The sequence below is a fragment of the Eriocheir sinensis genome, chromosome 50 (genome assembly GCF_024679095.1).
Source record: "Eriocheir sinensis breed Jianghai 21 chromosome 50, ASM2467909v1, whole genome shotgun sequence".
NCBI classification, from domain to species: Eukaryota; Metazoa; Arthropoda; class Malacostraca; order Decapoda; family Varunidae; genus Eriocheir; species Eriocheir sinensis.
The window spans coordinates 3,151,780-3,179,279 of record NC_066558.1 but is presented as its reverse complement, the minus strand read 5'-3'; the positions used below and the strand labels follow the sequence as shown (position 1 = coordinate 3,179,279).

General features: G+C 36.2%; 1 protein-coding gene across 1 annotated transcript in view; it reads left to right on the top strand.

Annotated features, from left to right (window-relative positions):
• Nucleotides 1–27,500, top strand: part of LOC126982028 (uncharacterized) — a 140,277-nt gene that overhangs the window by 80,832 nt on the left and 31,945 nt on the right. Inside the window, exons 4-6 of the mRNA XM_050833747.1 lie at nucleotides 16,020–16,149; nucleotides 23,213–23,403; nucleotides 27,380–27,493. Of these exons, the coding sequence (XP_050689704.1) occupies nucleotides 16,020–16,149; nucleotides 23,213–23,403; nucleotides 27,380–27,493 (435 nt within the window). The remainder of the gene's footprint in view (nucleotides 1–16,019; nucleotides 16,150–23,212; nucleotides 23,404–27,379; nucleotides 27,494–27,500) is intronic.

Here is a 27,500-nt window from a genome sequence, read left to right as displayed (position 1 = left end):
GATGGAGTTCCAATTCCCCCTCGAAGAAATTATATTAACATAGTTTCAATATGCTTGACTTTATAATTAGTGATTGCGAGAAATTGGTATAATAAGGAACACTACTACTACTACTTCTACTACTACTACTACTACTACTACTACTACTACTACTACTACTACTATAATAATAATAATAATAATAATAATAATAATAATAATGTTACTACTACTGCTACTACTACTGCTACTACTACTACTACTACTACTACTACTACTACTACTACTACTACTACTGGTAAATTCGTGGGTATGTTTCGCTTAAGAACTTTTGTCTCTTTTTCTTTCATTTTTATTGTTTTTTTTATTCATTCTTATTGTCTTTATTTGTCTTTATTGTTTGTTTATTTTTCTTCTATACTGCAACGTTACAAGAAAACCCATTAAAGACACCAAATAATCTTTTCTTTTAAGTTTAATCTATTTTATTTCCTTTTTATTTTGGATATTCGTAGATCCTCACAAACATTCGCTTTTTTGTTTTGTTTTTTTCTTTCTCTTTCTTTTTATTCTTTTTTTCTATGTTGCAAAAGGTATCACGCACTTTTTTGTTTGTTTATTTCGTGGTATATCCTTTTAACATTTTTTCCATCTACACAAACATTTTTATTTTTTCTATTTTCATTCTTTTTCTCTCTTTCTTTATTTTCTTCACGTTACGAAAAAGCGACTGAAAATTAATCAAACACCTTTTTTCTTTTATTTTCTTTTCTTTTCTTTTCTTTTATCTTTGCTTTCTCATTCCCTTTATATTTTCCTTTATTTTTCAACGTTACAAAATGACCAATGAAAAGAGTTGCATAGTTTTTCTTTTATTTGTTGTATTTCATTTAAACTTTTTACGTTTTTTTCCACAAACATTTTTATTCTTTCTATTTGCATTCTCTCTCTCTCTTTCTTTATTTCCTTTACGTTACGAAAAAGCGACAGAAAATTGATCAAACCTCTTTTTCTTTTATTTTATTTTATTTTATTTCCTTTTATTTCATTTCTGCTTTCTCATTCCCTTTCTACTTTCCTTTATTTTTCAACGTTACAAAAAGACAAATGAAACGAATCGCATATTTTTGTATTTCCTTGAAACTGTTTTCCATCTCTTCTCCACAAATATCACTTCTCCATTTCATTTTTTCTTTATTTTCTTTAAGTCACAAATAAATAATCATTCCCTTAATATTTTCCTTTATTTTTCATCGTTACAAAAAGACAAATAAAAAGAATCGCATATTTTTTATTATTTTTTGTATATCCTTTAAACTTTTTTCCTTCTCTTCCACAAACATCTTTATTTTTTTCTATTTGTATTCTCTGTCTCTCTCTTTATTTTCTTCACGTTACGAAAAAGCGAATGAAAATTAATCAAACACATTTTCCTTATATTTTCTTTCATTCTATCTCTGCTTTTTCATTCTCCTTCTACTTTCTTATATTTTTCAACGCTACGAGAAGACAAATAAAGACTAACAAATTTTATCTTGTTTTCATTTCTTGTTTTAATTCTTTAGTTTATATTTTAGTGATGTGATTATTTTCATGTCTCCACAAACACTTTTATCCTACTGTTTTCTTGTTTTTTTTTTCTTTCCTTAATTTTGTTTTTCTGTCTTTTTACGTACCAAGAAAATCCACAAAAAGATTCCAACATTTTTGTATCTTCTTTTCCTTTCTTGTTTTAATTCATTTGTTTACATTTTACTTATACGATTACTATTATGTCTCTACAAACACATTTTTTCCTTGTTTTCTTGTTTTCTTTCCCTAATTTTGTTTTTCTTTCTCTTTACGTTAAAAGAAAACCCATTTATCTTCCCTCCCCTTCAGTTTCCTCCAAATCTTCTTTTCTCTTTCTTCCTTTCTCTTCCATTTTTCATTCTCAATAAAAGAAAGATAGAAAAGATTGATAGAAAAAAAGGAAACAACAACAACAACAGGAAGAGAACGAAACATCGGAGATATAACAAGACTCCAACATTTTTTTCTCGTTTTGATTTCGCTTTTTTAAGTGTTTATTTTGTCATTCGATTATTTCTGTCTCCCCAAACGCTTTTTTACTTCTTATTTCTTGTTTTTCTTTCCTTAATTTTGTTTTTCTTTCTCTTAACGTTCCAAGAAAAGCCATTAAAAGAATCTGGCAAATTTTATCTCGTGTTTATTTTGTCATTCGATAATTATTTCTACGTCTCCCCAAACGCTTTTTTTACTTCTTTTTTCTTGTTTTCGTTCCTTAATTTTGTTTTTCTGCATTTTCAACTTCCAAGAAAATCCATAAAAAGATTCCAACAAATTCTATCTCGTTTTAATTTAGCTTTCTTTTGTTTTGATTTTAGTTATACGATTATTATATGTCTCCCCAAACACTTATTTTTTTCTTCCTTTATTGTTTTCGTTCCTTAATTTTGTTTTTCTTTCTCTTAACGTTCCAAGGAGAGCCATGAAAAGAATCTGACAAATTTTATCTCGTGTTTATTTTGTCATTCGATTAATTTTGTCTCCCCAAACGCTTTTTTTCCTTCTTTTTTCTTGTTTTCGTTCCTTAATTTTGTTTTTCTTTCCCTTAACGTTGCAAGAAGAGACATTAATCTAATCGAACAAATTTTATCTCGTTGTATATTTGTTTCTTTATTTACTATTTCCACAAGCATTTTTTATATTCCTTTCCCCTTTTTTCCCTCTTTTTTCTTGTTTTCGTTCCTTAATTTTGTTTTTCTTTTTCTTAACGTTCCAAGAAGACCCATTAAAAGAATCTGCCAAATTTTATCTCGTGTTTATTTTGTCATTCGATTAATTTTGTCTCCTCAAACGCTTTTTTTATTTCTTTTTTCTTGCTTTCGTTCCTTAATTTTGTTTTTCTTTCCCTTAACGTTGCAAGAAGAGACATTAATCTAATCGAACAAATTTTATCTCGTTGTATATTTGCTTTCTTTATTTTCTATTTCCACAAGCATTCTTTACATTCCTTTCCCCTTTTTTCCTTCTTTTTTCTTGTTTTCGTTCCTTAATTTTGTTTTTCTTTCCCTTAACGTTGCAAGAAGATACATTAATTTAATCGAACAAATTTTATCGCGTTGTTTATTTGCTTTCTTTATTTTCTATTTCCACAAGCATTCTTTACATTCCTTTCCCCTTTTTTGTTCCTTAATTTCGTTTTTTTCTCTCTCTTTACGTTGCAAGAAGACCTATAAAAAGCCAATGTATTTTATCTAGTTGTAATTTTGCTTTATTTATTTTCTATTTTGGTTTTGGAATTATTTTCAAGTCTCCACGAACGCATTTTTTCATTCTCTTCTTGTTATTTTTTTTCCTTAATTTTGTTTTGCTGTCTTTTCCCGTTCCATGAAAATCCACAAAATAGATTCCAACAATTTTTTTATCATGTTTTCATTCCTTGTTTTAATTCTTTTGTTTTAATTTTGGCTATACGATTATTTTCAGGTCTCCACAAACACTTTTCCCTTTGTTTTCTTGTTTTTCTTTCCCTAATTTTGTTCTTCTGTCTCTTTATGTTGCAAGAAAATCCATAAAAAGCTTCCAACAATTTTATTTTATCTTCTTTTCATTTCTTGTTTTAATAATTTTGCTTTAATTTTGGTTATACGATTATTTTCAGGTCTCCACTTGGTTTTCTTGTTTTTCTTTCCCTACTTTTGTTCTTCTGTCTCTTTATGTTGCAAGAAAATCCATAAAAAGCTTCCAACAATTTTATTTTATCTTCTTTTCATTTCTTGTTTTAATTATTTTGCTTTTATTTTGGTTATACGATTATTTCCATCAATACAAACCCTTTTTTTCATACTATCTTCTTCTTTTTCTTTCTTTTATTTTGTTTTCAGTTTTTTCACGTACCAAGATAATTCAAAAAAAGACTCCAACATTTTTTTTCTCGTTTAATTTACTTCTGTATCATATTTTACTAATACGATTATTTTTTTATGTATACCCAAACATTTTTTCTCTCTGCTTTCTTGTTTTTCTTTCCTTAATTCTCCTTTTCTGTCTCTTTACGTCGCAAGAAGAGCCATTAAGGGAACCGAACCCAAGGCCAGAACACACGAAAGCGAATCTTCTTCCCGCGCGCCAAGCAATACCAGACTCATTATAGACGCCGTGAAATTAAGCGGCTGAATAATCATAGACGATGTAAACTTAAGTGCCTGAGTAATATCCGAGTCATTCCAACTCTCATTTGACTTCGGAATACGGGGAACCGATTTAAATTCCCTATTTTTTTAAGCGAGGCAGCGACGTTTTGGAAGCTCATTTGACCTCCGGGGAGACAGACACAGACTCTCATTTGGACAAAGACATGAACTGCATCGGACTCTTAATTGACTTCGCCAGGCCCCAAAAAACAAAAGAGGGGAAGGAAGAAGCTCATTTGAGAAGCAAGACGAAGGAAATAATGAAAGAAGATAATAATAAAAGGGAAAACGAAGGAAATTAAGTAAAACATTGAAATAAAGAAGAAATTAAGTAGGAATATTGATAAAACTGCAGGGAGAGAAGATAAAATAAATATGAAAAAGCTCATTTGAATAACCAGACGAAGGGAAATATTGTGAGAAAATAATATATGAATGAAAAACAAAAAGGAAATTGAATAAAGGAGGATATAGAGATGGAAGAGGAAATAATAAGGAAAGGAGAGATAATAAAGATGGAAATAAAGAAGAAATGAGTAAATTAAAGACGGAAGCAGCTCATTAGAAAAGCAAGACAAAGGAAATAATGAAAGAAAATAATGAAATAATACGAATAACAGAAATAAAACGAAGATAAAATTAGGTAAAGGTGAGAAATAAAGGAGAAAGGAGATTAGAACAGTGAAACAAATTAGCATAGAAGGAGAAACAGAATAAAAGAGAGACGAAAGAAGCTCATTTGAAAAGCATGACAAAGGAAATAATGAAAGAAAATAATGAAATAATACGAATAATAGAAATAAAAAGAAGATAAAATTAGGGAAAGGTGAAAAGTAAAGGAGAAAGGAGATTAGAATAGTGAAACAAATTAGCATCGAGAAGAAACAGAATAGAGACGAAAGAAGCTCATTTGAGAAGGAAGGCGGAGGAATTAATGAAAGAAAATGACATAGGAAAGGAAAACAAACAGGAAAATAAGTAAATAGTTGAAATATACAATAACAAGGAGAGGAAAAGTAATGATAAGGATAATAAAGATGGAAATAAAGAAGAAATTAATAAATGAAAGACGGAAGAAGCTCATTTGAGAAACAAGGCGAAGGGAAATAATGAAAGAAAATAATAAGAGGAAAGAAAAACAAAAAGGAAAATAAGTAAATAGATGAAATATACAATAACAAGGAGAGGAAAAGTAATGACAAGGATAATAAAGATGGAAATAAAGAAGAAATTAATAAATGAAAGACGGAAGAAGCTCATTTGAGAAGCAAGGCGAAGGAAAATAAGGAAAGAAAATAATAAGAGGAAAAATAACACGAATAAGAAGATAAAATTGAGTAAAGGTGGAAATAAATGCAAAATAAAGTTGGAACAATGAAAAGAAAGCATGGAAGGAAATACATAAAGAATAGTAGAGACGCAAGAAGCTCATTTGACAAGCAGGGCGAAAAAAATAATGAAGAAAATAATGAAAATGATAAAAAAATGCAGAAAAAGTGGAAAAAAGTTAAATAAAGTTAAAATAGTGGAAAAAAAACATGTAAATAAATAAGAAAAGTAAAGACGAGGCGGAAGAAGCTCATTTGACAAACAGGGCGAAGAAAATAATGAAGAAAATAATAAAATAATACGAAAAAGGCGAATAAAATGCAGAAAAAGTGGAAAAAAGTTAAATATAGTTAAAATAATGGAAAAGAAAGCATGGAAGGAAATAATTAAAGGAAAGTAGAGGCGGAAGAAGCTCATTTGACAAACAGGGCGAAGAAAATAATGAGGAAAATAATAAAATAATACGAAAAAGGCGAATAAAATGCAGAAAAAGTGGAAAAAAGTAAAATAAAGTTCGATTAGTGGAAAACAAAGCATGGAAGGAAATAAGTAAAGGAAAGTAGAGACGGAAGAAGCTCCTTTGACAAGCAAGGCGAAGAAAACAATGAAGAAAATAATAAAATAATATGAAAAAGGCGAATAAAATGCAGAAAAAGTGGAAAAAAAGTTAAATAAAGTTAAAATAGTGGAAAAAAACATGTAAATAAATAAGAAAAGTAAAGACGAGGCGGAAGAAGCTCATTTGAGAAGCAGGACCAAGAAAATAATGAGGAAAATAATAAAATAATACGAAAAATACGAATAAAATGCAGAAAAAGTGGAAAAATGTTAAATAAAGTTCGATTAGTGGAAAACAAAGCATGGAAGGAAATAATTAAAGGAAAGTAGAGGCGGAAGAAGCTCATTTGACAAGCAGGGCCAAGAAAACAATGAAGAAAATAATGAAAAAATACGAATAATGTGAATAAAACGATGAGAAAATTAAGTAAAGGTGGAAATAAAGGTTGAAATAAGTGAAAATATAAATAGAAGGAAGGAAATTATAAAGTTAATGATAGAATCTCATTTCAAGAGCGAGACCAAAGGGGAAAAAGGTGCAAGAAAATAATAATAGAAGGGAAAACGAAGAGAAAATTAAACAAGAGGTGGAAATAAAGAGGAAATTAGACACGAATACACTCAAAAATTATTAGTAAAAGAAAGAAGCTCATTTGAGAACCAACGCGAAGGGGAAACTAATGAAAAATAAAATAATAACAGAAGGGAAAACGAAGAGGAAATTAAACAAGAGGTGGAAATAAAGAGGAAATTAGACATCAATACACCCAAAAATTATTAGTAAAAGAAAGAAGCTCATTTGAGAACCAACGCGAAGGGGAAACTTATGAAAAAGAAAATAATAAAAGGAAAGGAAATAAAAGAGCAGGAGAAAATAAAGGAGTAATAAGGTTGGAATAGTAATGAGATATGAATGAAAGAAGAGTAAATAAAACACCAAAGAAGCTCATTTGACAACCAACTCGAAGGGGAAACTAAAGAAAATGAAAACAATAATATAATTCCGGGAGTCATCGCTTCTTTTACTTTTTTCTCTATATTTTTCTTCTCGTTTCTCATTTTTCTTCATAATCTCCCTCTCCTCTCCTCTACCCCAATTTATCATTTTTCTCTCTCCTTTCCTCTCCTCTCATATTTCTTCATAATTTCCATCTTTTATTTTACTTTATTTCTATATATTTCTCTTCTCTCATTTTTTCTTCATAATCTCCCTCTCCTCCTACTCCCCTCTTCCCCTATTTATCATTTTTCTCTATCCTTTCCTCTCCTCCTCATACTTTCCTCTTCTCTATTCTTCTTTCAATATATTTCTTTTTCTCCTCTCATTTTTCTTTATAATTTTCCTTCCTCTTCTCCCTCTCCCCTCTTCCCCTATTTATCATTTCTCTCTCTCCTTTCCTCTCCTCTCATTTTTCTTCATAATATCCATCTTTTCTTTTACTTTATTTCTATATATTTCTCTCCTCTCCTTTCCTTTTTTCTCCATTATTTTCCTCTTCTTCCCTCTCTCCCTACTTATCATTTTCTTCTCCTTACCTCTTTCTTCACCTATACCCTTTCGTCTCCTTTTTCTTCATACTTTCCTTTTCTTCCTATTTTTATTCATATTTCCTTACATCCCCTTTTTCTTCATAAACTTTCTCTCCTCCCCCTCCTCTCTCCCCCTATTTATCATTTTTCTCCTCTCCTCTCAGCTGATTCGAGACAAAATTGAGATAGCAACAAAAAACTCTCGTCTCATAATGCATTCATGGTGATACATAATTTAGCGGCCATTAAAATCTCATTCGCTCCTACGGCAACCTTAACAAATGACGGGGGATTGATGCTCTTTTGTTTTTTTGTGTTTGTTTTGCTTGTGTGTGTAATATGCTGGTGTGTGTGTGTGTGGGTGTGGGTGGGTGTGTGGGTGTGTGGGTGTGTAAGGGACAATGAAAGGAAGGAAGGAAGGAAGGATGAGAGGAAGGATGGATGGGAGGAAGGAAGGAAGGGAAGGGAAGGAAAGAAAGGAAGGAAGGAAGGAAGGGAAGGGAAGGGAAGGAAGGAAAGGAAGGAAGGAAGGAAGGAAGGAAGGGAAGGGAAGGGAAGGGAAGGAAGGAAAGAACGAACGAAGAAATAGAGAAAAGGAAAAAAAAGGCAGAATCAAACGAACCAAGACAGAAAGAAATAAAAAATAAAAAGAGGCAAAAAAAAGATAAAGAAAAATAAAATATACAGGAAATAAATGAACCGTGAATAAATAAAATTAACAAAAAATAATATGAAAAATAAAATAAAAACAATACTAATAAAAATGGTTACTCTGACAAAGAAATTATAAAAACAAATTGAGCAACGAGAAACGAGATCATAAAACAAACAAACACAAAGATATAAAAATAAAAACAGACAAAATACATTAATCTCAAACAAACAAACAAACAAGACGAGCAACACACAAACACACAAACAAATAAACACAATGAATGATAACAAAGGTGAGACAGCATGTGTGTGTGTGTGTGTGTGTGTGTGTGTGTGTGTGTGTGTGTGTGTGTGTGTGTGTGTGTGTGTACGTATTTGTATTCTCGTCATATTTAACTCGACTCTGAATGCTAATGTTGGACAATAACCTTCCGACTGAGTGGTCTGCTTTTGTGTGTGTGTGTGTGTGTGTGTGTGTGTGTGTGTGTGTGTGTGTGTGTGTGTGTGTGTGTGTGTGTGTGTGTGTGTGTGTGTGTGTGTGTGTGTGTCTGTCTCTCTGTCTGTCTGTGTGTGTGTGTGTGTGTGTGTGTGTGTGTGTGTGTGTGTGTGTGTGTGTGTGTGTGTTTCTCTGTCTGTCTGTCTATGTGTGTGTGTGTGTGTGTGTGTGTGTTTCTCTGTCTGTCTGTCTATGTGTGTGTGTGTGTGTGTGTGTGTTTCTCTGTCTGTCTGTCTCTCTGTCTGTCTATGTGTTTGTGTGTGTGTGTGTGTGTGTGTGTGTGTGTGTGTGTGTGTGTGTGTGTGTGTGTGTGTGTGTGTGTGTGTGTGTGTGTGTGTGTGTGTGAATTTGTCTGTCTGTCTGTCTGTCTATCTATGTTTGTGTGTGTGTGTGTGTGTGTGTGTTACATTCTTCTGTTTGTTTTCATTGTTTCTTTTCAGTCTTTGTGTTTGACTCAATTTTTCAGCCCACTCAAAAACAAAGAACAAAACAAATGACCTCAAAATATGGAAAAAAAAAAGAATGAATGAAAAAGTTTAACAAAGGGATGCTATTTTTTCCTCCTCTTCGTTTTTTTTTTTTTCGTTTTTTCTTCTTTTATTTAATTTTTCGGGCCCACTCAAAAAAAAAATAGAAAAAGGAAACAAGACCTCACCATATACAAGAAAAAAACAAGAAAACAAGAAAAACAAAAGAAAACAAGGAAAAACAAAAACAAAAAAACAAGAAAACAAAACAACAAAAACAACAAAAACAAAAAAGAAAAAAAGGAAAGAAAGCAAGACAGGACAAGACCTCAACGTATGCAGGAAAAATATAGGTTACGAAAGCGACGTGACATTTTTTCCTTTCCCTTTTTTTCCTTCCCTTCCAATTTTTTCTTTCCTTCACTTTCATTAACTCAAAAAAAAAGGAAAAAAAAGAGAAAAGTTCGGAAAGCGTTGATACATTTTTCTTTCTTTTTTTTCCTTTCTCTTTTCATTCCTATTTTTTTCCATTTATTTTCATTCCTTCACTTTCTCGACTCAAACAAAAAAGAAAAAAGAAAAAGAAAAAGGTTAGGCAAGTCATGGTACACATTTTCCCTTTCTTTTCTCTTTTCCCCTTCGCTTATTTTCCTCCAATTTCCTTCCTTCATTTTCCTCAACTTAAAAAAAAGGAAGAAAAAACAAAAAAGAAATAAAAAGAAGAAAAGGTTACAAAAGCGAGCAAACGTATTTTCTAATCTTTTTTCTTCCCTTCCTTTCCTTCTCTTTTCCTAGACTCAAAAAAATGGAAGGAAGAAAAGAAAAGAACGAAAAAAAAAGAAAAAAAAGAAATTAGCATAAGCAGCAGCGAGCAAAAGGTTCAGGAAGGCGATGAAAACTTGGCTGAAAGAGGAACAAAAAAAAAAAAAAAAGTAAAAGTAAAAGAATAGAGGAATTAGCGGGGACAGGTGATAAAAGAGGACAGGTGTGGACAGGTGTGGAGGACAGGTGTGGACAGGTGATAAAACAGGAGAGAACAGGTGGACAGGTGTGGATAGGTGTGAAGAACAGGTGTGGGCAGGTGTGGACAGGTGTGAAGAACAGGTGTGGGCAGGTGTGGACAGGTGATAAAACAGGAGAGGACATTTGAACAGCTGTGGACATGTGTGAAGAACAGGTGTGGAGGACAGATGTGAAGAACAGGTGTGGACAGGTGTGGAGGACAGATGTGAAGGATAGGTGTGGACAGGTGTGGAGGACAGATGTGAAGGACAGGTGCGGACAGGTGTGGAGGACAGATGTGAAGGACAGGTGTGAAGGGCAGCTGTGGACAGGTGTGAAGGTCAGGTGTGAACAGGTGTGGAAAGGTGTGGTGGACAGGTGAGAACAGGTGTATTGGAAAGGTGTGGACAGGTGTGAAGAACAGGTGTGGACAGAGAAAGAGAGAAAGAAAACACAAAACACAGCAAATAAAGACAGGAAATAAAGGAGGGAAGACAAATGAAGAAACAAAGGGATAAATAAAGGAAGAAAAGACAAAGGAAGACAAAAGAAGACAAGGAGGAAAAGGTACAAAGAGGAAGAGGAACACAAAGCATGGACTGTCTTGCTATTGTCCGTGTCTGTTTGTCTGATATTGAAAAGGATGATAATAAGAGATAATAACATATACGAAATACCACAAAGATACTAACCAAAAGAAACAAAAGAAAGGTATTAAACAAGAAAAAAACAAGAAAACAAGATAAACAAGATAAAACAAACAAGAAGGGGCAGTAAGTAGCGGGCTTTGTTTTCATTATTGTTTTCTTTGTTTTTTACGCCCTTGCACTGTCTCCTCTGCTATAAAAAAAGAGAAAAAAAAAGAAAAGAAAAACAAGAAAAAGGGAAAAAACAAAAGAAATACATATAAAAAAACATCAATGGAACCAAATCCGAATATCAAACATAGACACTAACAAGATAAATGTATAAATAAAATAAAGAAAATAAAGAAAAATACCAGCAAAAAACAGAACGAATATATATTAAGAAAAAATAAACAAAAGAAAAACACTGCAACAAAAAGATTAAAAAAAACATACAAACAAAAGAAAACAAAACAAAGAAAACAAAGATAATAAAAAACAAGAGGAAAGAAAAATACAGTTGTCACATAATTAACAAAAAAAGTACAAAAAAAACAAAAAAAAATGTATATAAAAACAAAAAAATAAGAAACTAACAAAAAAGAAGACAAAAAAGACAAGAAAAAAGAAAATACAGTAACCACAAAATTAACAAAAACCACAAAAAACAAAACAAATAAATTACGTCACAAAAAAGACAAAAAATAAGAAACAAAAAAAAAGAAAAAAAAAGAAAAAAAACATACGAAGACAAAACCACAAAAGAAGAAAAAATAGAAGAAAAAACAATAAAACATAATAAAACATGTATAACCAAATATATCAATAGTATAAACAAAACATATATACGCAACAAAGCCTCGTAGAACAACAGAAAATGATACCAACATAAAAAAAATACAACCTGCTCCTCCGCGGTGAATCCAGAGTGCAAATTCGGCTCCGTTTCGACAATCCGGATACACGTCACGATCAGGTTCATAATCTCCGCCTTTCTTGAGCCCATAAACGGAGGCAAAAGAGGAGCAGGAGGAGGAGGAGGAGGAGGAGGATTTAGTGAAGAAGAAGAAGAAGAAGAAGAAGAAGAAGAAGAAGAAGAAGAAAAAGAAGAAGAAGAAAAAGAAGAAGAAGAAGAAGGAGGAAAAGAAGAACAAGAACAACAACAACAACAACAACAACAACAACAACAACAACAACAACAACAACAACAACAAAAAGAGGAAAAAGAAGAAAAGGAAGAAAAGAAAACGAAGGAAAAGAAGAAAATAAGATAAATAAAGAGAAAAAATATAGACGGAAAGGCAAAAATAACCCCAGGAGAGAGAGAGAGAGAGAGAGAGAGAGAGAGAGAGAGAGAGAGAGAGAGAGAGAGAGAGAGAAGCCTCACCTAATCCAACGGAGAGAAAAATAAAGAGAAAAGAGAGAGAAAACTTTATTTGACGTAAGACTAAACTGGTAGAAAGAAAACGGATTTGATTTAGACTGCCCTTAAGAGCTTCAAGGATCCGTTTTCTATCTCAACTTGGGAAAGAAAATTGGAACGTGGGTGCGTGTGTATGTGTGTGCGTGGAGGGGACAGTGTTGGGTACGCTGTGTGTGTGTGTGTGTGTGTGTGTATGTGTGTGTGTGGAGGGAGGGAGGGAGGGAGAGAAGAAGGAAGGAAGGAAGGAAGGATGGAAGGACGGACGGACGGACGGACGGAAGGAAGGAAGGAAGGAAGAAAGGAAGGAAGGAAGGAAGGAAGGAAGGAAGAAAGGAAGGAAGGAAGGAAGGAAGAAAGGAAGGAAGGAAGGAAGGAAGGAAGCAAGGAAGGAAGGAAGGAAGGAAGGGAGGAAGGAAGGAAGGAAGGAAGCAAAGAAAGAATGGAAGGAAGAAGTGAATGAACAGAGACGAAGGAAGACAGGAAGAAAGAAAAGGAAAGAAGAAAAGGCAGATAAAGGAAAAAGGGAAAGGAAGAAAGGAGAGGAGAACGAGAAGATGAAGAAAGAATAATGAAGAAAATAAAGAAAACTGAAGAAATAAGGAAGAAAAGGAAGAAAGGAAAGAATAAGATAAAAAAAAAACAGGAAATTAAGAAGACAATAAAAAAAGAAAAACAAAGAAAAAGAAAAAAAGCAATTACAGTTAAACACACACACACACACACACACACACACACACACACACACACACACACACACACACACACACACACACACACACACACACCTGTCGTCACTAATTACACCTGCCACACACCTGCCACACACCTGAGGAACAAAGGAGCGAGAGCTGGACACCTGCACACCTGTCCCAATTATGCACAGGTAAGGTTAAAAGGAACATCATCTCGCTCAGGTGGACGGATACATTTTACCTGTTAGTTAATGAGTCAGGTGTGAGGGAAGGTGAGGGAAGGAAGGACAGGTGAAGGAAGGAATAAGGAAGGAAAGAAGGAAGGAAGGGAGGGAGGGAGGGAGGAAGGACAGTTGAAGGAAGGAAGGAGGGAAGGAAGGAAGGGAGGAAGGACAGGTGAAGGAAGGAAGGACAGGTGAAGGAACGAAGGAAGGAAGGAAGGAAGGAAGGAAGGATGTAAGGACAGGTGAAGGAAGGAAGGAAGGAAGGAAGGAAGGATAGTAATAAAGCTAGTGTATGATAAAGAGATAGAGATGAATAGATACAGACAGGTAGATAGATAGATAGATAGATAGATAGAGAGATAGACAGAGAGGTGGAAAAAGAGAGAATGAAGGAAGGAAGGAGAGAAGGAAGATAGAAAAGGAAGCGAGAAAACAATTAAAAAGGAAAAGATGATGAAAAGGAAGAAAAGAAGGAAAGAAGGAATATAATAGGTATGAGGAGAGAGAGAGAAAGAAAGGAAGAAAGGAAGCCAGGAAGGAAGAAAACAAAGAAGGAAGGGAAAGGAAAAGGAGGGAAAATAAAGAAAAAAAGAACACTAAAAGCAAAACAAGACAAAAGAAAGCAAAAGAAAATTAAGAGAAAGAAAAATAAAAAGTTACGAAACACAATACGGAAAAAACAATCAAAATAAAACAAACAAAAATAAAAAGACCACCACCACCACCAACAACAACAACAACACTAACAATAACAATAAAAATAATAATAATAACAAAAATAACAGCAACACTGAAGCCAACTCAACTTAAAAAACGCAACACAATTTTTGAACTCCTAAAAAGGCTGCGCGGCGCTTTCACCAAGAACACATATTTCGTCCCGTCCCGGAATTCAAAAAAGATTAAAAAGAAGAAAAAAAAAACTGGAATAAATTTTCATAGCAAGAGAAAGAGGAAGAGGAAGAGGAAGAGGAGGAGGAGAAGAGAGAGGAGAGAGAGAGAGAGAGAGAGAGAGAGAGAGAGAGAGAGATACAGAATAGAAATAAAAAAAAAGTCGTGTGAATAAATGAGGAACAAGGAAGAGGAGTAGTAACAAGGATGAGGAGGATGAGGAGGAGGAGGAGGTGGCGGAGGAGGAGGAGGAGGAGGAGGACAGGAAGAAAAAAAAGATAAAAAGAAAAAAGAAACAAGAGAAGTGAGAGAAGAAAAATAAAAGAAGAAAGAAATTAACATCAAACAAAGGAAGAAAAGAAGAGAAGAAGAAAGGAAGAAAGAAGGAAATAGAGGAACAAAGGAAAGGAAGAAAAGAAAGAAGAAAGGGAAGACAAAGACAAAGAAATAAAAGAAAGGATAGAATAAATAAATGGAGAGAAGGAAGAGAAAAAAGAAGAAAGGAAGAAAAGGAAGAAAAGGAAGAAAATATGTGAAGAAAAGGAAGAAAAGAAGGATAACATGATAAAAAATAGAGAAGAAAAAGACGAAAAAAACAAAGGAAAGAGAAAAGACAGTGCAGGAAGAAAAGAAGAAAAGAAAGAAAGGAAGAAAGTGGAAGAAATATAAGAAGAAAAGGGGAAAAAGAAGAAAAAAAAGGACAGCCGAAAAAAAGGAAAATATCGAACGGAAGAAAATAATATAAGAAGGAAAGCAAAGGAAGGAAGAAAATAAATAAATAAAGGAAGACAAAGAAGAAAAATGAAGAAAAAGTTTACAAAGAAGAAAAAATGAAGAAAAAGTTGACAAGAAGAAAAAAACACGAATATAAAAAAAGGAAGGAGAGGGAAAAAAGGAAGAAAATAAAGAAAGAAAACGAAGAAAATAAAAATACAAAAAAAAATAAAAACGTAGAAGAAAATAACTATAGATAATTTAGAGAAGAAAGGAAGAAGGGAAATAAAGGAATAAATAAAGGAAGAAAAGGAAGACAAAGGAAGACAAGGACTCTCATAACCTAAGGGAGTGTCTTTGTCATCAAGCCGGACAAAAAATAAATGAAATAAAAGAAAAAAAACTCTTATTACGCGAGAGAAAGGAACTCCATTTTTTTCTCTCCTTCCTTCCTTTTCATTTTCTTTCCAGGAATTAAAAAAAAAGAGCAGTTGAATCACCCCTCCAGGCCTCCGTTTTCTGTGTTAATTAGAAAGAAAACGGACTGCGAGGGTGCTGGGTACGGTACTATTGTGTGTGTGTGTGTGTGTGTGTGTGTGTGTGTGTGTGTGTGTGTACCATTGTTTACGTTTCTGGTATCAAAACAACGATAACAATAACACCAATTACTACTACTACTACTACTACTACTACTACTACTACTACTACCACTACTACTACTACTACTACTACTACTACTACTACTACTACTACTACTGATAATGATGTTGATGATGGGAAGAAAAAGAAGACAAAAATAAAATAGAAATAGAAGAAGTAGAAGGAAAGAAGAAAGAAAAAGAGGAGGAGATGGAAGAAAAGAAAAAGAAGAAGAATTCTAATGAACAGGATTTGGAGATGGAGGAGGAGGAGGAGGAGGAGGAGGAGGAGGAGGAGGAGAAAAAAAAACTACCCAAAATAAACAGAGGAATTAGAAAAAAAAAGAAGAAAAAGAAAAGAACAAAACTAACTCAACCCTTCCTCTAAAACCTCCCCTACACTACCACCCCTTTCCACCCCCCCCCTTTCACCCCTCACACTACCCCCCCCCCCCCTATACTCACACTAGACATCCCTACATCAATGAGAAAATACAATACCCTTCTCCTGTTCCTCCCTTCTCACCCTTAATTTCTCACCCTTTCCCCCTACACTACCCTCCCTTTCACCCACTAACTCCCCCTTCTCTCCCCCAGGTCCATTGGTAGGGGTGACTGTGGCCAGGGGGGGCGTGGCTCGTCTCCCCTGTCGCTACCCTGTGGTTCCTGAAGACACAATCAATCTGGTGCTTTGGTATCTCAATCACACCTCAAGACCAATCCTCAGGTGAGTTGATTATTACAGGTGTGAGGGAAGGTGTGGTGACGGCGTTTGAAGGTAGAGGGAAAGTGAGAGAAGACGAGGAGGAGGAGGAGAGGGATGGAGGAAAAAGAGGAAGAGGAAGAGGAGGAAAAACAGGAGAAGATATGAAACAGGAGTGATTGACAGATGGGAAGATAGGAAATATGATAAAGGGGAAGAGGAGGAGAAGGAGAAGGAGGAGGAGGAGGTAGAAGGGAAAGAAAGGGGAAGAAGAGGAGAGAAGAGGAATAAGGAAAAGAAAGAGAGGAAGGAATGAAAGGGAGAGAGGAAAGAACAGGAATAAGAGAAAGAAAGAGAAGATAGAAGAGGGAAGGAAATGGAGAGAGAGAGAGAGAGAGAGAGAGAGAGAGAGAGAGAGAGAGAGAGAGAGAGAGAGAGAGAGAGAGAGAGAGAGAGAGAGATCAAAGTGAGATTGGGAGACAGGAAGTGGGAGAGGAAAAAAAGACAGAGAAAAAAAGAGAAGACAAGGAGGAGGAGGAGGAGGAGGAAGGAGGAAAAAGAGGAAGGAGGAGGAAAAAAGAGGAGGAGGAATGATTGACAGATGGGAAGATAGGAAATATGATAAAGGGAAGAGGAGGAGGAGGAGGAAGAGGAAGAAGGAGGAGGAGAAAGAAGAGAGAAAGACAAAAATAAAGAAAGAGAAGAAGGAAAGGAAGGATGAAAAATTAAGACACAAAAGACAAAATATGATAAAAAAAAGGACAAAAAAATAAAAGAAGAGAAAAATGCAAAGAAATAAAGAGAGAAAGAAGGAAGTAGAAAAAGAGAAAGAAGAAAAACAAAAATCAACAAAAAAACAGACAAAACAGAAGAAGAAAAAGAAAACAAAAAAAAACAATAAAAATGAGAAGAAGAAAAAAACAAATAAAATCGAAGTTACAGAAGAGAACACAATTAAAGACAGACATAGAGAGAGAGAGAGAAGGGAAGGAGAAGAAGAGGGGAGGAGGATAAAAGAGAAATGGAAGGGAGGTAAAGAGAGAAAGATAGAGAAGAATGCGAAAGAGGAGATAGGGGAAGAAGAGGAAGAAGAAGAATGCAGAGAAAGGAGGGAAAGGAAGAGAGAGAGAGAGAGAGAGAGAGAGAGAATGGGAAAAAGAGTAGTTGGAAAAGAATAAAATGGAAAACAGAGAGGAAAATTGAAATAAGAAAAAGACGTAATAAAAGTGGAAGAGAGGAAGAACATGGAAGAGGAGAAGAAGGACAAAGAAGAAGAAGAAGAAGAAGAGAAATAGAAAAAATAATAATAAATGAAAATGTAGTGAAAATGAAGTGAAATGGAAAATGAAGAAAGAAAACGAGGAGAAAGGAAGGAATGAAAAGAAGAGAAAACAGGAAAAAGGGAAAGAAAGAGAAGATAGAAAAAGAAGGAAATAGAGAGAGAGAGAGAGAGAAAAGGATGGGAAAGACAATGAAAAAATGAAAAAAAAGTCGATATAAGTAAAAATAATAAAATAAATATATATAAAAACAATAACAACAACAGAAGTGATCATTTAAGGTACATATAGAAGGAAGGGAAATAAAATGAACGAAAAAATAAAAGGAACGAAATTGGTTAAAGAAATTTGGTTTTACGTTCAAAAATAATAAAAAAAAGTGCTTGGGGATAGAAATTCAGAGGGAGTGATTGAGCAAGTCTCTCTCTCTCTCTCTCTCTCTCTCTCTCTCTCTCTCTCTCTCTCTCTCTCTCTCTCTCTGTACGTGTGTGAGTATATCTCTATGCTCGGAGAGAGAGAGAGAGAGAGAGAGAGAGAGAGAGAGACGCCGGAATAGAGAAAACAAAATCTACAGCTTAGGAGGAGGAGGAGGAGGAGGAGGAGGAAGGAACTGGAGAGAAATAGCGGAGGAAGAGGAGGAATTAGGACAGGAAGGAAGGAGGAAGAGGAGGAAGAATAAAGGAGGAGGAGGAGGAGGAGGAGGAGGAGGAGGAGGAAAAAAAATAATATAGTTTTCCTCCTCTTCCTGGCTACATAGATACCTCTCCTCCTCCTCCTCTTCCTCTTCCTCCTCTTCTCCTCTTCCTCCTCCTCCTCTTCCTTTGCCTCCTCCTATTCCCTCTCTATTTTCCTTCCTTTACTCTTCCTTTCCTCTCTTCTTCCTCCTCTTCTTCTTCCTCCTCCTCCTCCTCCTCTTCCTCTTCTTCTTCATTCCTTTCTTAATTCTTTTCCACTCATTTTCCTTCCATTTCCTCTCTCTCTCTCTCTCTCTCTCTCTCTCTCTCTCTCTCTCTCTCTCTCTCTCTCTCTCTCTCTCTCTCTCTCTCTCTCTCTCTCTTCCTCCTTCGCCTTCTCTATTTCTTTTCTTTTCTTCCTTCCTTTTCCTTTCTCGCCTCCCCCCTCTCTCTCTCTCTCTCTCTCTCTCTCTCTCTCTCTCTCTCTCTCTCTCTCTCTCTCTCTCTCTCTCTCTTGTATTTCCTCCTCCTTTTCTTTCTCTGTTTTCCTTCTATACCATTTACCTTCCTCTCTCTTCCTCCTCCTCCTCCTCCTCTTCCCCTCTTCTCTTCCCTTCCTCTTTGCTCTTCGTTTAACAATTATTTCAAACATTTTATTTTCCTTTTACGCCTCAAAATTATTAGTGTGTTGTTCTCTCTCTCTCTCTCTCTCTCTCTCTCTCTCTCTCTCTCTCTCTCTCTCTCTCTCTCTCTCTCTCTCTCTCTCTCTCTCTCTCTCTCTCAATCCCTGCGAACGTTTGTGAATTATATTAGAAATGCAAATAATTACACACACACACAGACACACACACACACAAACACACACACACACACGCACACATTATTCATATCCTGTTCACTGGCTTTTGTATCTCTCTCTCTCTCTCTCTCTCTCTCTCTCTCTCTCTCTCTCTCTCTCTCTCTCTCTCTCTCTCTCTCTCTCTCTCTCTCTCTCTGTCATATCTACACACACTTTAATAGGAACAAGAGGAGGAGGAGGAGGAGGAGGAGGAGGAGGAAGAGGACAATTCTTCCCTGTCTTCCTTCCTTGCAGTCTACCCTTCAATGCTCCGTTTTCTTTTTTAGTCCCAATTTCCATTTTCTTTGAGGTTCCGATGTAAAGAAAATGTGAAGGGGGAGTGCCAGTTAGCGCTCAGAGGAGGAGGAGGAGGAGGAAGAGGAGGAGGAGGAGGAAAAGGAGGAGGAAGAGGAGGAGGAGGAAGAGGAAGAATGAGGAGGAGGAGGAAGGAAAAGAAGACAAATAGAAAAGAATAATAATAAAAATGATAAATAAAAGGAGGAGGGGGAGAAGGAGGAAGAAGAAGAAGAAGAAGAAGAAGAAGAAGAAGAAGAAGAAGAAGAAGAAGAAGAAAACGAAGAAAAATAAGCAAATAAAAAAGAAAGGAGAAAAAGAGAGAAAACAAAAATCGCATCTTTCTCTTCTTCTCTCTCATTTCTCTTCTTCCTCTTTTCTATTCCTCCTTCATCACCTTTTCTCTCCCTTCTTCCCGTTTTCGTTGACGTGGATAAATGGGCAAACAGAAAACGGGAAACACAAACAAATCCATTTTCTATGACACAAAAATATAAATCACAGTGAAGTATTACGTCTCTCTCTCTCTCTCTCTCTCTCTCTCTCTCTCTCTCTCTCTCTCTCTCTCTCTCTCTCTCTCTCTCTCTCTCTCTCTCTCTCTCTCTCTCTCTCTCTCTCTCTCTCTCAGTCATTTATCATAAGAACAATTTTTTTCCAAGAGACAAGGAAAAAAAAAGAAATAAAACGATATATTAAAAAGGTGTGTGTGTGTGTGTGTGTGTGTGTGTGTGTGTGTGTGTGTGTGTGTGTGTGTGTGTGTGTGTGTGTGTGTGTGTGTGTGTGTGTGTGTGTGTGTTACTACTACTACTACTACTACTACTACTACTACTGCTACTGCTACAACAATGAGAGTAAACAAATAAACAAACAAACAAACAAACAAACAGGTAAATCCACAAGACACACCTGTCGTTTGATTGCTAATTGATTACAAGGCGCACGCACACACACACGCACACATACACACACACACACACACACACACACACACACACAGAGAGAGAGAGAGAGGAATCGTGTTTGTCTGTTTGTTTAAAGGATTATGTTATTATTACCTGTTCAATACGTGTTTATCTCTCTCTCTCTCTCTCTCTCTCTCTCTCTCTCTCTCTCTCTCTCTCTCTCTCTCTCTCTCTCTCTCTCTCTCTCTCTCTATTATTCTTTTATTTCCTCTTCGTTTTATTCATTTCCAAACATTTATTCTCGCTCTATTTGTTTGTTCATTTCCTCACACACACACACACACACACACACACACACACACACACACACACACACACACGCGAACTTTAACTTTTCACATCTTACTTTCTCTCTCATTCCCTTTCTCTCTCTCTCACATCACTTTCCACACTAAGGTAAGGTCTCTCTCTCTCTCTCTCTCTCTCTCTCTCTCTCTCTCTCTCTCTCTCTCTCTCTCTCTCTCTCTCTCTCTCTCTCTCTCTCTCTCTCTCTCTCTCTCTCTCTCTCTCTCTACGTTCTTTTCCTTTATGATGTCTGACCAATTAGATTTCCTTTCCGTGCCTCACGTTCGCTCCTGCCAAAACATTTGTCAGGTAAACACAAAACGTTCATTATGCATTCACAAACTCGCGTCGGTGTGTCCAGAACCGAGGAGGAGGAGGAGGAGGAGGAGGAGGAGGAGGGAGAAGGAGGAGGGGGTATTGTTTCGGTAGGGGAAGGGATAGGGGTGGGGAGAATGGGGAGGGCAGGGAAGGAAGAGGAGGAGGAAAGAGGGAAGGAAGGAAGAGGAAGGAGGAGGAAGGAAGGGAATGGTGGGAGGGAAGGGAAGGAAGAGGAAGAGGAGGAGGAGGAAAGAGGGTAAAGGAAGGGAATGGAGGAAGGAAGGAAAGGAAGAGGAAGAGGAGGAGGAGAGGAGAGGAAGGGAGGAGGGTTAGTAAGGGAAGGAAGGGAGAGAAAAAAGGAGGGGAGGGAGAGGAAAGGGAGGGGGAGGAAAAGAAAGGGAGGAAGGGTAGGGGTGTGTGTGTGTGTGTGTGTGTGTGTGTGTGTGTGTGTGTGTGTGTGTTGGTAACACTGATATGAAAGAAAACAGGAAACTAAAGAAAATGGGTCAACGTTTCCTCTCTCTCTCTCTCTCTCTCTCTCTCTCTCTCTCTCTCTCTCTCTCTCTCTCTCTCTCTCTCTCTCTCTCTCTCTCTCTCTCACTCTCTATCTCTCTCTCTCTCGAGCATTCCTTCACACACACACACACACACACACACACACACACAGAGAGAGAGAGAGAGATAACGCTAAAAATAATACTAAAAACTTAAAATAAAAACACCGTAAAAAAAAAACATTACTCAGAGGAAGACGAGAGGAGGAGGAGGAGGAGGAGGAGGAGGAGGAGGAAAAGGAAAGTGAGTGTTACAGAATGAATGAGATAGACTGAGGGCGGAGGAGGAGGAGTAGGATGAGGAGGAGGAAGCTAAATGGGAGGGAGGTAGGAGACATATACACTTAATAGGAAGAAAGTAAAGAGGAGGAGGAGGAGGAGGAGAGAGGGAACAAGAACATTTAGTAAGGAGAGAAAGGAGAGAAAGGAGGAGAACTTGAGAGCGAGAGAGAGAGAGACTTACTACCACCATCTTAAGACTCGAGCTATGAATGGACCGCTTAACGACTCTTACGTGTAAAAAATAAAAATAAACAAAAAAAAAGAATAATAAAAAGTTAGGAAAAGAAAATTAAAGAAAAAAACACAGGCTCCTCCATTCTCCTCTTAAAAGAACTCGTGAGACTTATTAACATTAACTTTTGAGATGCCGAGAAAGAGATATGTAAAGAGATGGGGGGGGGAGGCTGTTTGTTTGTGTTTGTGCGTGTGTGTTTGTTAACCTGTTTGTTTATGTGTTTTTGTTTGTGTTTGTTTTTGTTTGTATATCTGTTTGTTGGTTGGTATGGTTGGTTTATCTCCCTGTTTGTTTGTTAACCTGTTTGTTTGTGTTTTTTGTTTGTTTGTTTTTGTTTGTATATCTGTTTGTTGGTTGGTATGGTTGGTTTATCTCCCTGTTTGTTTGTTTGTTTGTTTACCTGTTTGTTTATGTGTTTTTTGCTTGTGTTTGTTTTTGTTTATCTGTTTGTTGGTTGGTATGGTTGGTTTATCTCTCTGTTTGTTTGTTTACCTGTTTGTTTATGCGTTTTTTGTTTGTTTCTGTTTGTGTATGTTTGTTTTTTGTTTGTTTGGTATGGTTGGTTTATCTCCCTGTTTGTTTGTTTGTTTACCTGTTTGTTTATGCGTTTTTTGTTTGTGTTTCTGATTCATTTCTTAACTCTTTCATCTCTCATCCATCTTACACTCTTTACTTCTTCAATCATATTCTAATACTTCAAAAACTTTAATTAATCTTCAAATTGTTTCTATATTTTTTTACTCTTCCCACACAGTTTTCCTCTACCTCTCCTCCCTCCTCCTCACTCTCTAATCTAACCTAGCCAAACATCGCTCTCTCTGACCTAACACAACCTAATCTAACATCACCCTTCCAGCTCTATCCTTCCTGCCTGCTCTCTGTAACGTAACCAAACATAATCTAAACTAACGGCCCTCTTTTCTCCCTCTTCCTCCTCCTTTTTAACCTAACCTACCAAACCTAACATAACAGACCTTTCTCTCCCTTTCCTTCCCCTCTCTGTCTACCCTAACCAACCAAAACCCAACCTAACAGACTTATATCTACCTTTCCTTCCCCTCTCTCTCTCTAACCTAACCTAATCAAAACTAACCTAACAGACCTTTATCTCCCTTTCCTTCCCCTCTCTCTCTAACCTACCCTACCCAACCCTAACTTAACAGACCTTTAACTCCCTTTCCTTCCCCTCTCTGTCTAACCTACCCTACCAACCCTAACTTAACAGACCTTTATCTCCCTTTTCTTCCCATCTCTCTATAGCATAACTTCCTTCCAGCTAACCTAACAGACCTTTCTTTTCCTTTCTTTCCCCTGTGTCCCTACCCTAACCTAACCTAACAGCCTCCTTCTCTTTCCCCCTTCTAGCTACGACGCGCGGGCCAGCCTTGAGCGGGGGACTGTGGCGCGTGGTGTAGGCTCGCGTATGGTTCTGAGCGGCGGTGGGACAGGCCTGCTCATACGAAACGTTCACCACAGGGACGAGGCGGAGTACAGGTGTCAGGTGCACTTCCGCCTCTCGCCTACCTGGACACAGAGGCTACTTTTGCGTGTGCCGGGTAAGTGAGTTGAGGTAGAGAGGTTGGCAGGTGTGTGTGAGGGAGGAAGGTGAGCAGGTGTGTTGGGGAGAGAGAACAGGTGTGTGGGTATGTGTTTGTGTGTGTTTTTGTTTGTGTGTTTGTGTGTTTGTGTGTGTGTGTGTGTGTGTGTGTGTGTGTGTGTGATGATTTGAAATGTTTGCCATGCCTGTTATCTCTCTCTCTCTCTCTCTCTCTCTCTCTCTCTCTCTCTCTCTCTCTCTCTCTCTCTCTCTCTCTCTCTCTCTCTCTCTCTCTCTCTCTTCTTAAGGGCAAACATCCCCCGACACAAACTCTCTCTTCGTCAGGAAATTTAGTGAAAAATCTCTCTCTCTCTCTCTCTCTCTCTCTCTCTCTCTCTCTCTCTCTCTCTCTCTCTCTCTCTCTCTCTCTCTCTCTCTCTCTCTCTCTCTCTCGTTGACAGAGTAGGTTTTCCGGAGAACACAAAGTTTGGATGACTCTCTCTCTCTCTCTCTCTCTCTCTCTCTCTCTCTCTCTCTCTCTCTCTCTCTCTCTCTCTCTCTCTCTCTCTCTCTCTCTCTCTCTCTCTCTCTCTCTCTCTCTCTCTCTCTCTCTCTCTCTCTCTCTCTCTCTCTCTCTCTCTCTCTCTGGCAAGGTAAATACCAGAGACGTGACATCCACAAACGAAAGATAAAAAAAGATGCGAAAACTATTGCAAACTCGAGGAAGCGGACTGCGGCTGACGTGGCGACCCGGAAAGTTTCGCTCACTCCCAGAAATGTTCGCTCACCTAATTTGGAGGGTCGTTTATTTACTTTTCAAGAGGAGAGGACAAATAAGGATTACACGTGTTTTTTTATACATTTATTTTTTTGTTTGTCTCATTCATTCTTTTCACATTTTTTTTATATTTAGTTTTGTTTTTATATTTTTGCTTTTAATATTTTCTCCTTTTTTATTTTTTTTTCAATGGTCCGATTTTTCTTTTTCTCTTTTTCAGGTTTTTTTTTCCACTTGACAATTATTTTTCAGTCTTTTTCTTGTCTAAATTTACCACTTCTCATATTTTTCATTTTCTTCCTTTTTTTTTTGTTTCATTCACTTGTTTTATATTTTTTTCTTTCATATTTCCTCTTTTTTTTTGTTCATTTTCTTTTCCATTTTTCACATTTTACTCATAACCTCAACATTTCAATTCATTCCTTATATATTTCTAGTTTTCTCATTTTTTTTCTTTTTTTTCATTTTTCCATCCATTCACTTATTCATACTTTTCTTTTCCTCTTTTTTTCGTCATTTTTTTCATTTTTCACATTTTATTCATAACCCAAAAAAAATCTCAATTCATTCCTTATATATTTCTAGTTTTCTCATTTTTTTTTCTTTTTTTTCACTTTTCCATCCATTCACTTATTCATACTTTTCTTTTCCTCTTTTTTTCATTTATTTTTCATTTTTCACATTTTATTCATAACCCAAAAATCTCAATTAATTCCTTATATATTTTTTTAGTTTTCCCATTTATCCATTTTTTTCATTTCTCCATTCATTCATTTATTCACACTCTTCATTTCCTTTATTTCATCTCATTTCCTACTTTCATTAATACTTTTCCTTTTTCCCTCTTATTTCCTTCTTTGATTCATACTTTTCCTTTCCTTTTTTTCCTCTCATTTCCTACTTTCATTAATACTTTTCCTATTTTTCATCTCATTTCCTTCTTTCATTCATACTTTTCCTTTCCTTTTTTTCCTCTCATTTCCTTCTTTCATTAATACTTTTCCTTTTTTCCTCTTATTTCCTTCTTTCATTCATACTTTTCCTTTCCTTTTTTTCCTCTCATTTCCTACTTTCATTAATACTTTTCCTATTTTTCCTCTCATTTCCTTCTTTCGTTCATACTTTTCCTTTCCTTTTTTTCCTCTCATTTCCTTCTTTCATTCATACTTTTCCTTTCCTTTTTTCCTCTCATTTCCTACTTTCATTTACACTATTCCTATTTTTTCCTCTCCTTTCCTTCTTTCATTCATACTTTCCTATTTTCTTTTTTTTCGTCCAGGTGGAAAATCTCCCTCCGTTGTTTTGTTTCCGCGCTGATGATGTCACTGATTGCGTCATTACCTGTCTCGTTAATTAGCCTCACCTGCCCGTTTACCTGTGCGGCTGACAAGCGAAGGTTTATGACCACTCTCACTTTTATTCTTTCGCCCGCGTGTCACTTTTATTTTTAATCTCATTTTGATGTTTGTTTTTAAGGGGTCGGTCTATCTCGCTCTCGCTCTCTCGCTCTCTCTCTCTCTCTCTCTCTCTCTCTCTCTCTCTCTCTTTCCTCCTTTTATTTTCTCCTTCTCTCTCCTCCTCTTTTCTCTCCTCTCTCTCCTTCTCTCTCTCTCGCTCGCCCTCTCTCTCTCTCTCTCTCTCTCTCTCTCTCTCTCTCTCTCTCTCCCATCCCTTCTTCATTTTCTTATCTACTTTTCCTCCTTTTATTTTCTCTCCTTCTCTCTCCTTCCCTCTTTCTCCCTCCCTCTTCCTCTCCCTCTCCCTCTCCCTCTCTCTCTCTCTCTCTCTCTCTCTCTCTCTCTCCTCACGTTCACAATATTCATACAGATTTAGAGGACTTGTCATATAGCTATAACACTCACACACACACCCCCACACACTCGGGACCCTCACCCCTCCCCCCTCCTTCCCCCTCCCTACACACCTGTCATCTACCTGTCAGAATATATACCAGCTGCTTAATTATTTACCTGTGCTATCGTCCTAATAAGCCCCCTTCTGCCTGCCCTGTGACACCTGAGTTAATGGGAGGTGAAGATGGGGTTGATGGGGAGGTGAAGGGGAAGGGGAGGGAGATAATGGGGGTGATTTATCCTCTCCCCAATTATCTCTATTTTATTTTTGTTTTTGTCATTTTTGGGGGTATATTTTTTTCTGGTATTTTGTTTTATTTTTCTGATCCATTTATTTATTCTTGTTTTTTTCATTCATTCTCGACTTATTATTTTCATTTTCATAACTATTTGTCCGTTTATTCATAAGTTCTTGACGGGGCCCTGTTAAGTAGAGCGGGTGTATTTTATTTACAGTGGCGGCCGTGATATGTGACTTGCTTTCTTTCCATTTTTTTCCATATTTCAGAACTTTAGGCCTTACTTGTTAATTCCTTTTTTAACTATTCATTTTCCTTTTATTTCGTATGACAAAATCTATATATTCCTGTTTTTCCCATTTATTTTCATTATTATTCAGATAACCGAGTCTTTCCATCCTTCATCTGTTAATCCCTTTTTTAACTATTCATTTTCCTTTTATTTCGTATGACAAAATCTATTAATTCCTGTTTTTTCTATTTTCTTTTCATTATTATTCAGATATTACAGTATTTCCACTCTTCATCTGTTAAGCCCTTTTTATAACTACTCATTTTCCTTTTATTTCGTATGACAAAATCTATATATTCCTGTTTTTCTATTTATTTTCATTATAATTCGGATAACCGAGTCTTTCCATCCTTCATCTGTTAATCCCTTTTCATAACTATTCATTTTCCTTTTATTTCGTATGACAAAATCAATAAATTCCTTTTTTTTTTATTTCTTTTCATTAATATTTGGATAACCGAGTCTTTCCACCCTTCATCTGTTAATACCTTTTTATAACTATTCATTTTCCTTTTATTTCGTATGACAAAATCAATAAATCCCTGTTTTTTTATTTCTTTTCATTAATATTTGGATAACCGAGTCTTTCCATCCTTCATCTGTTAATCCCTTTTCCAACTATTACGTTTTGTTAATTCTCGTATTACAGAATCTATAAAAAATCCTGACTAGTAATTCTTTGTTCTATTTATTTTCTAACTTGTCAATCTCTCTTCTAACCCCCTTCATATCGTTTCCCTTCGTCCAACATAGCGTATATTGTTAATCCTTGTTCTCTTTCAATTCTAACTTTCTTTAAACTCGATTCTCTTCGTTTTCTCTCCCTATCACAGAGCGCGTGGAGGACGTGGTGCTAACTGACGGTCTGGGGCTACCTCTAGAGGGCAGGACGGTCGGGCCACTGAGGGAAGGCGGCTCATTGGACCTCGCCTGCCAAGCCAACCACGGTGAGCA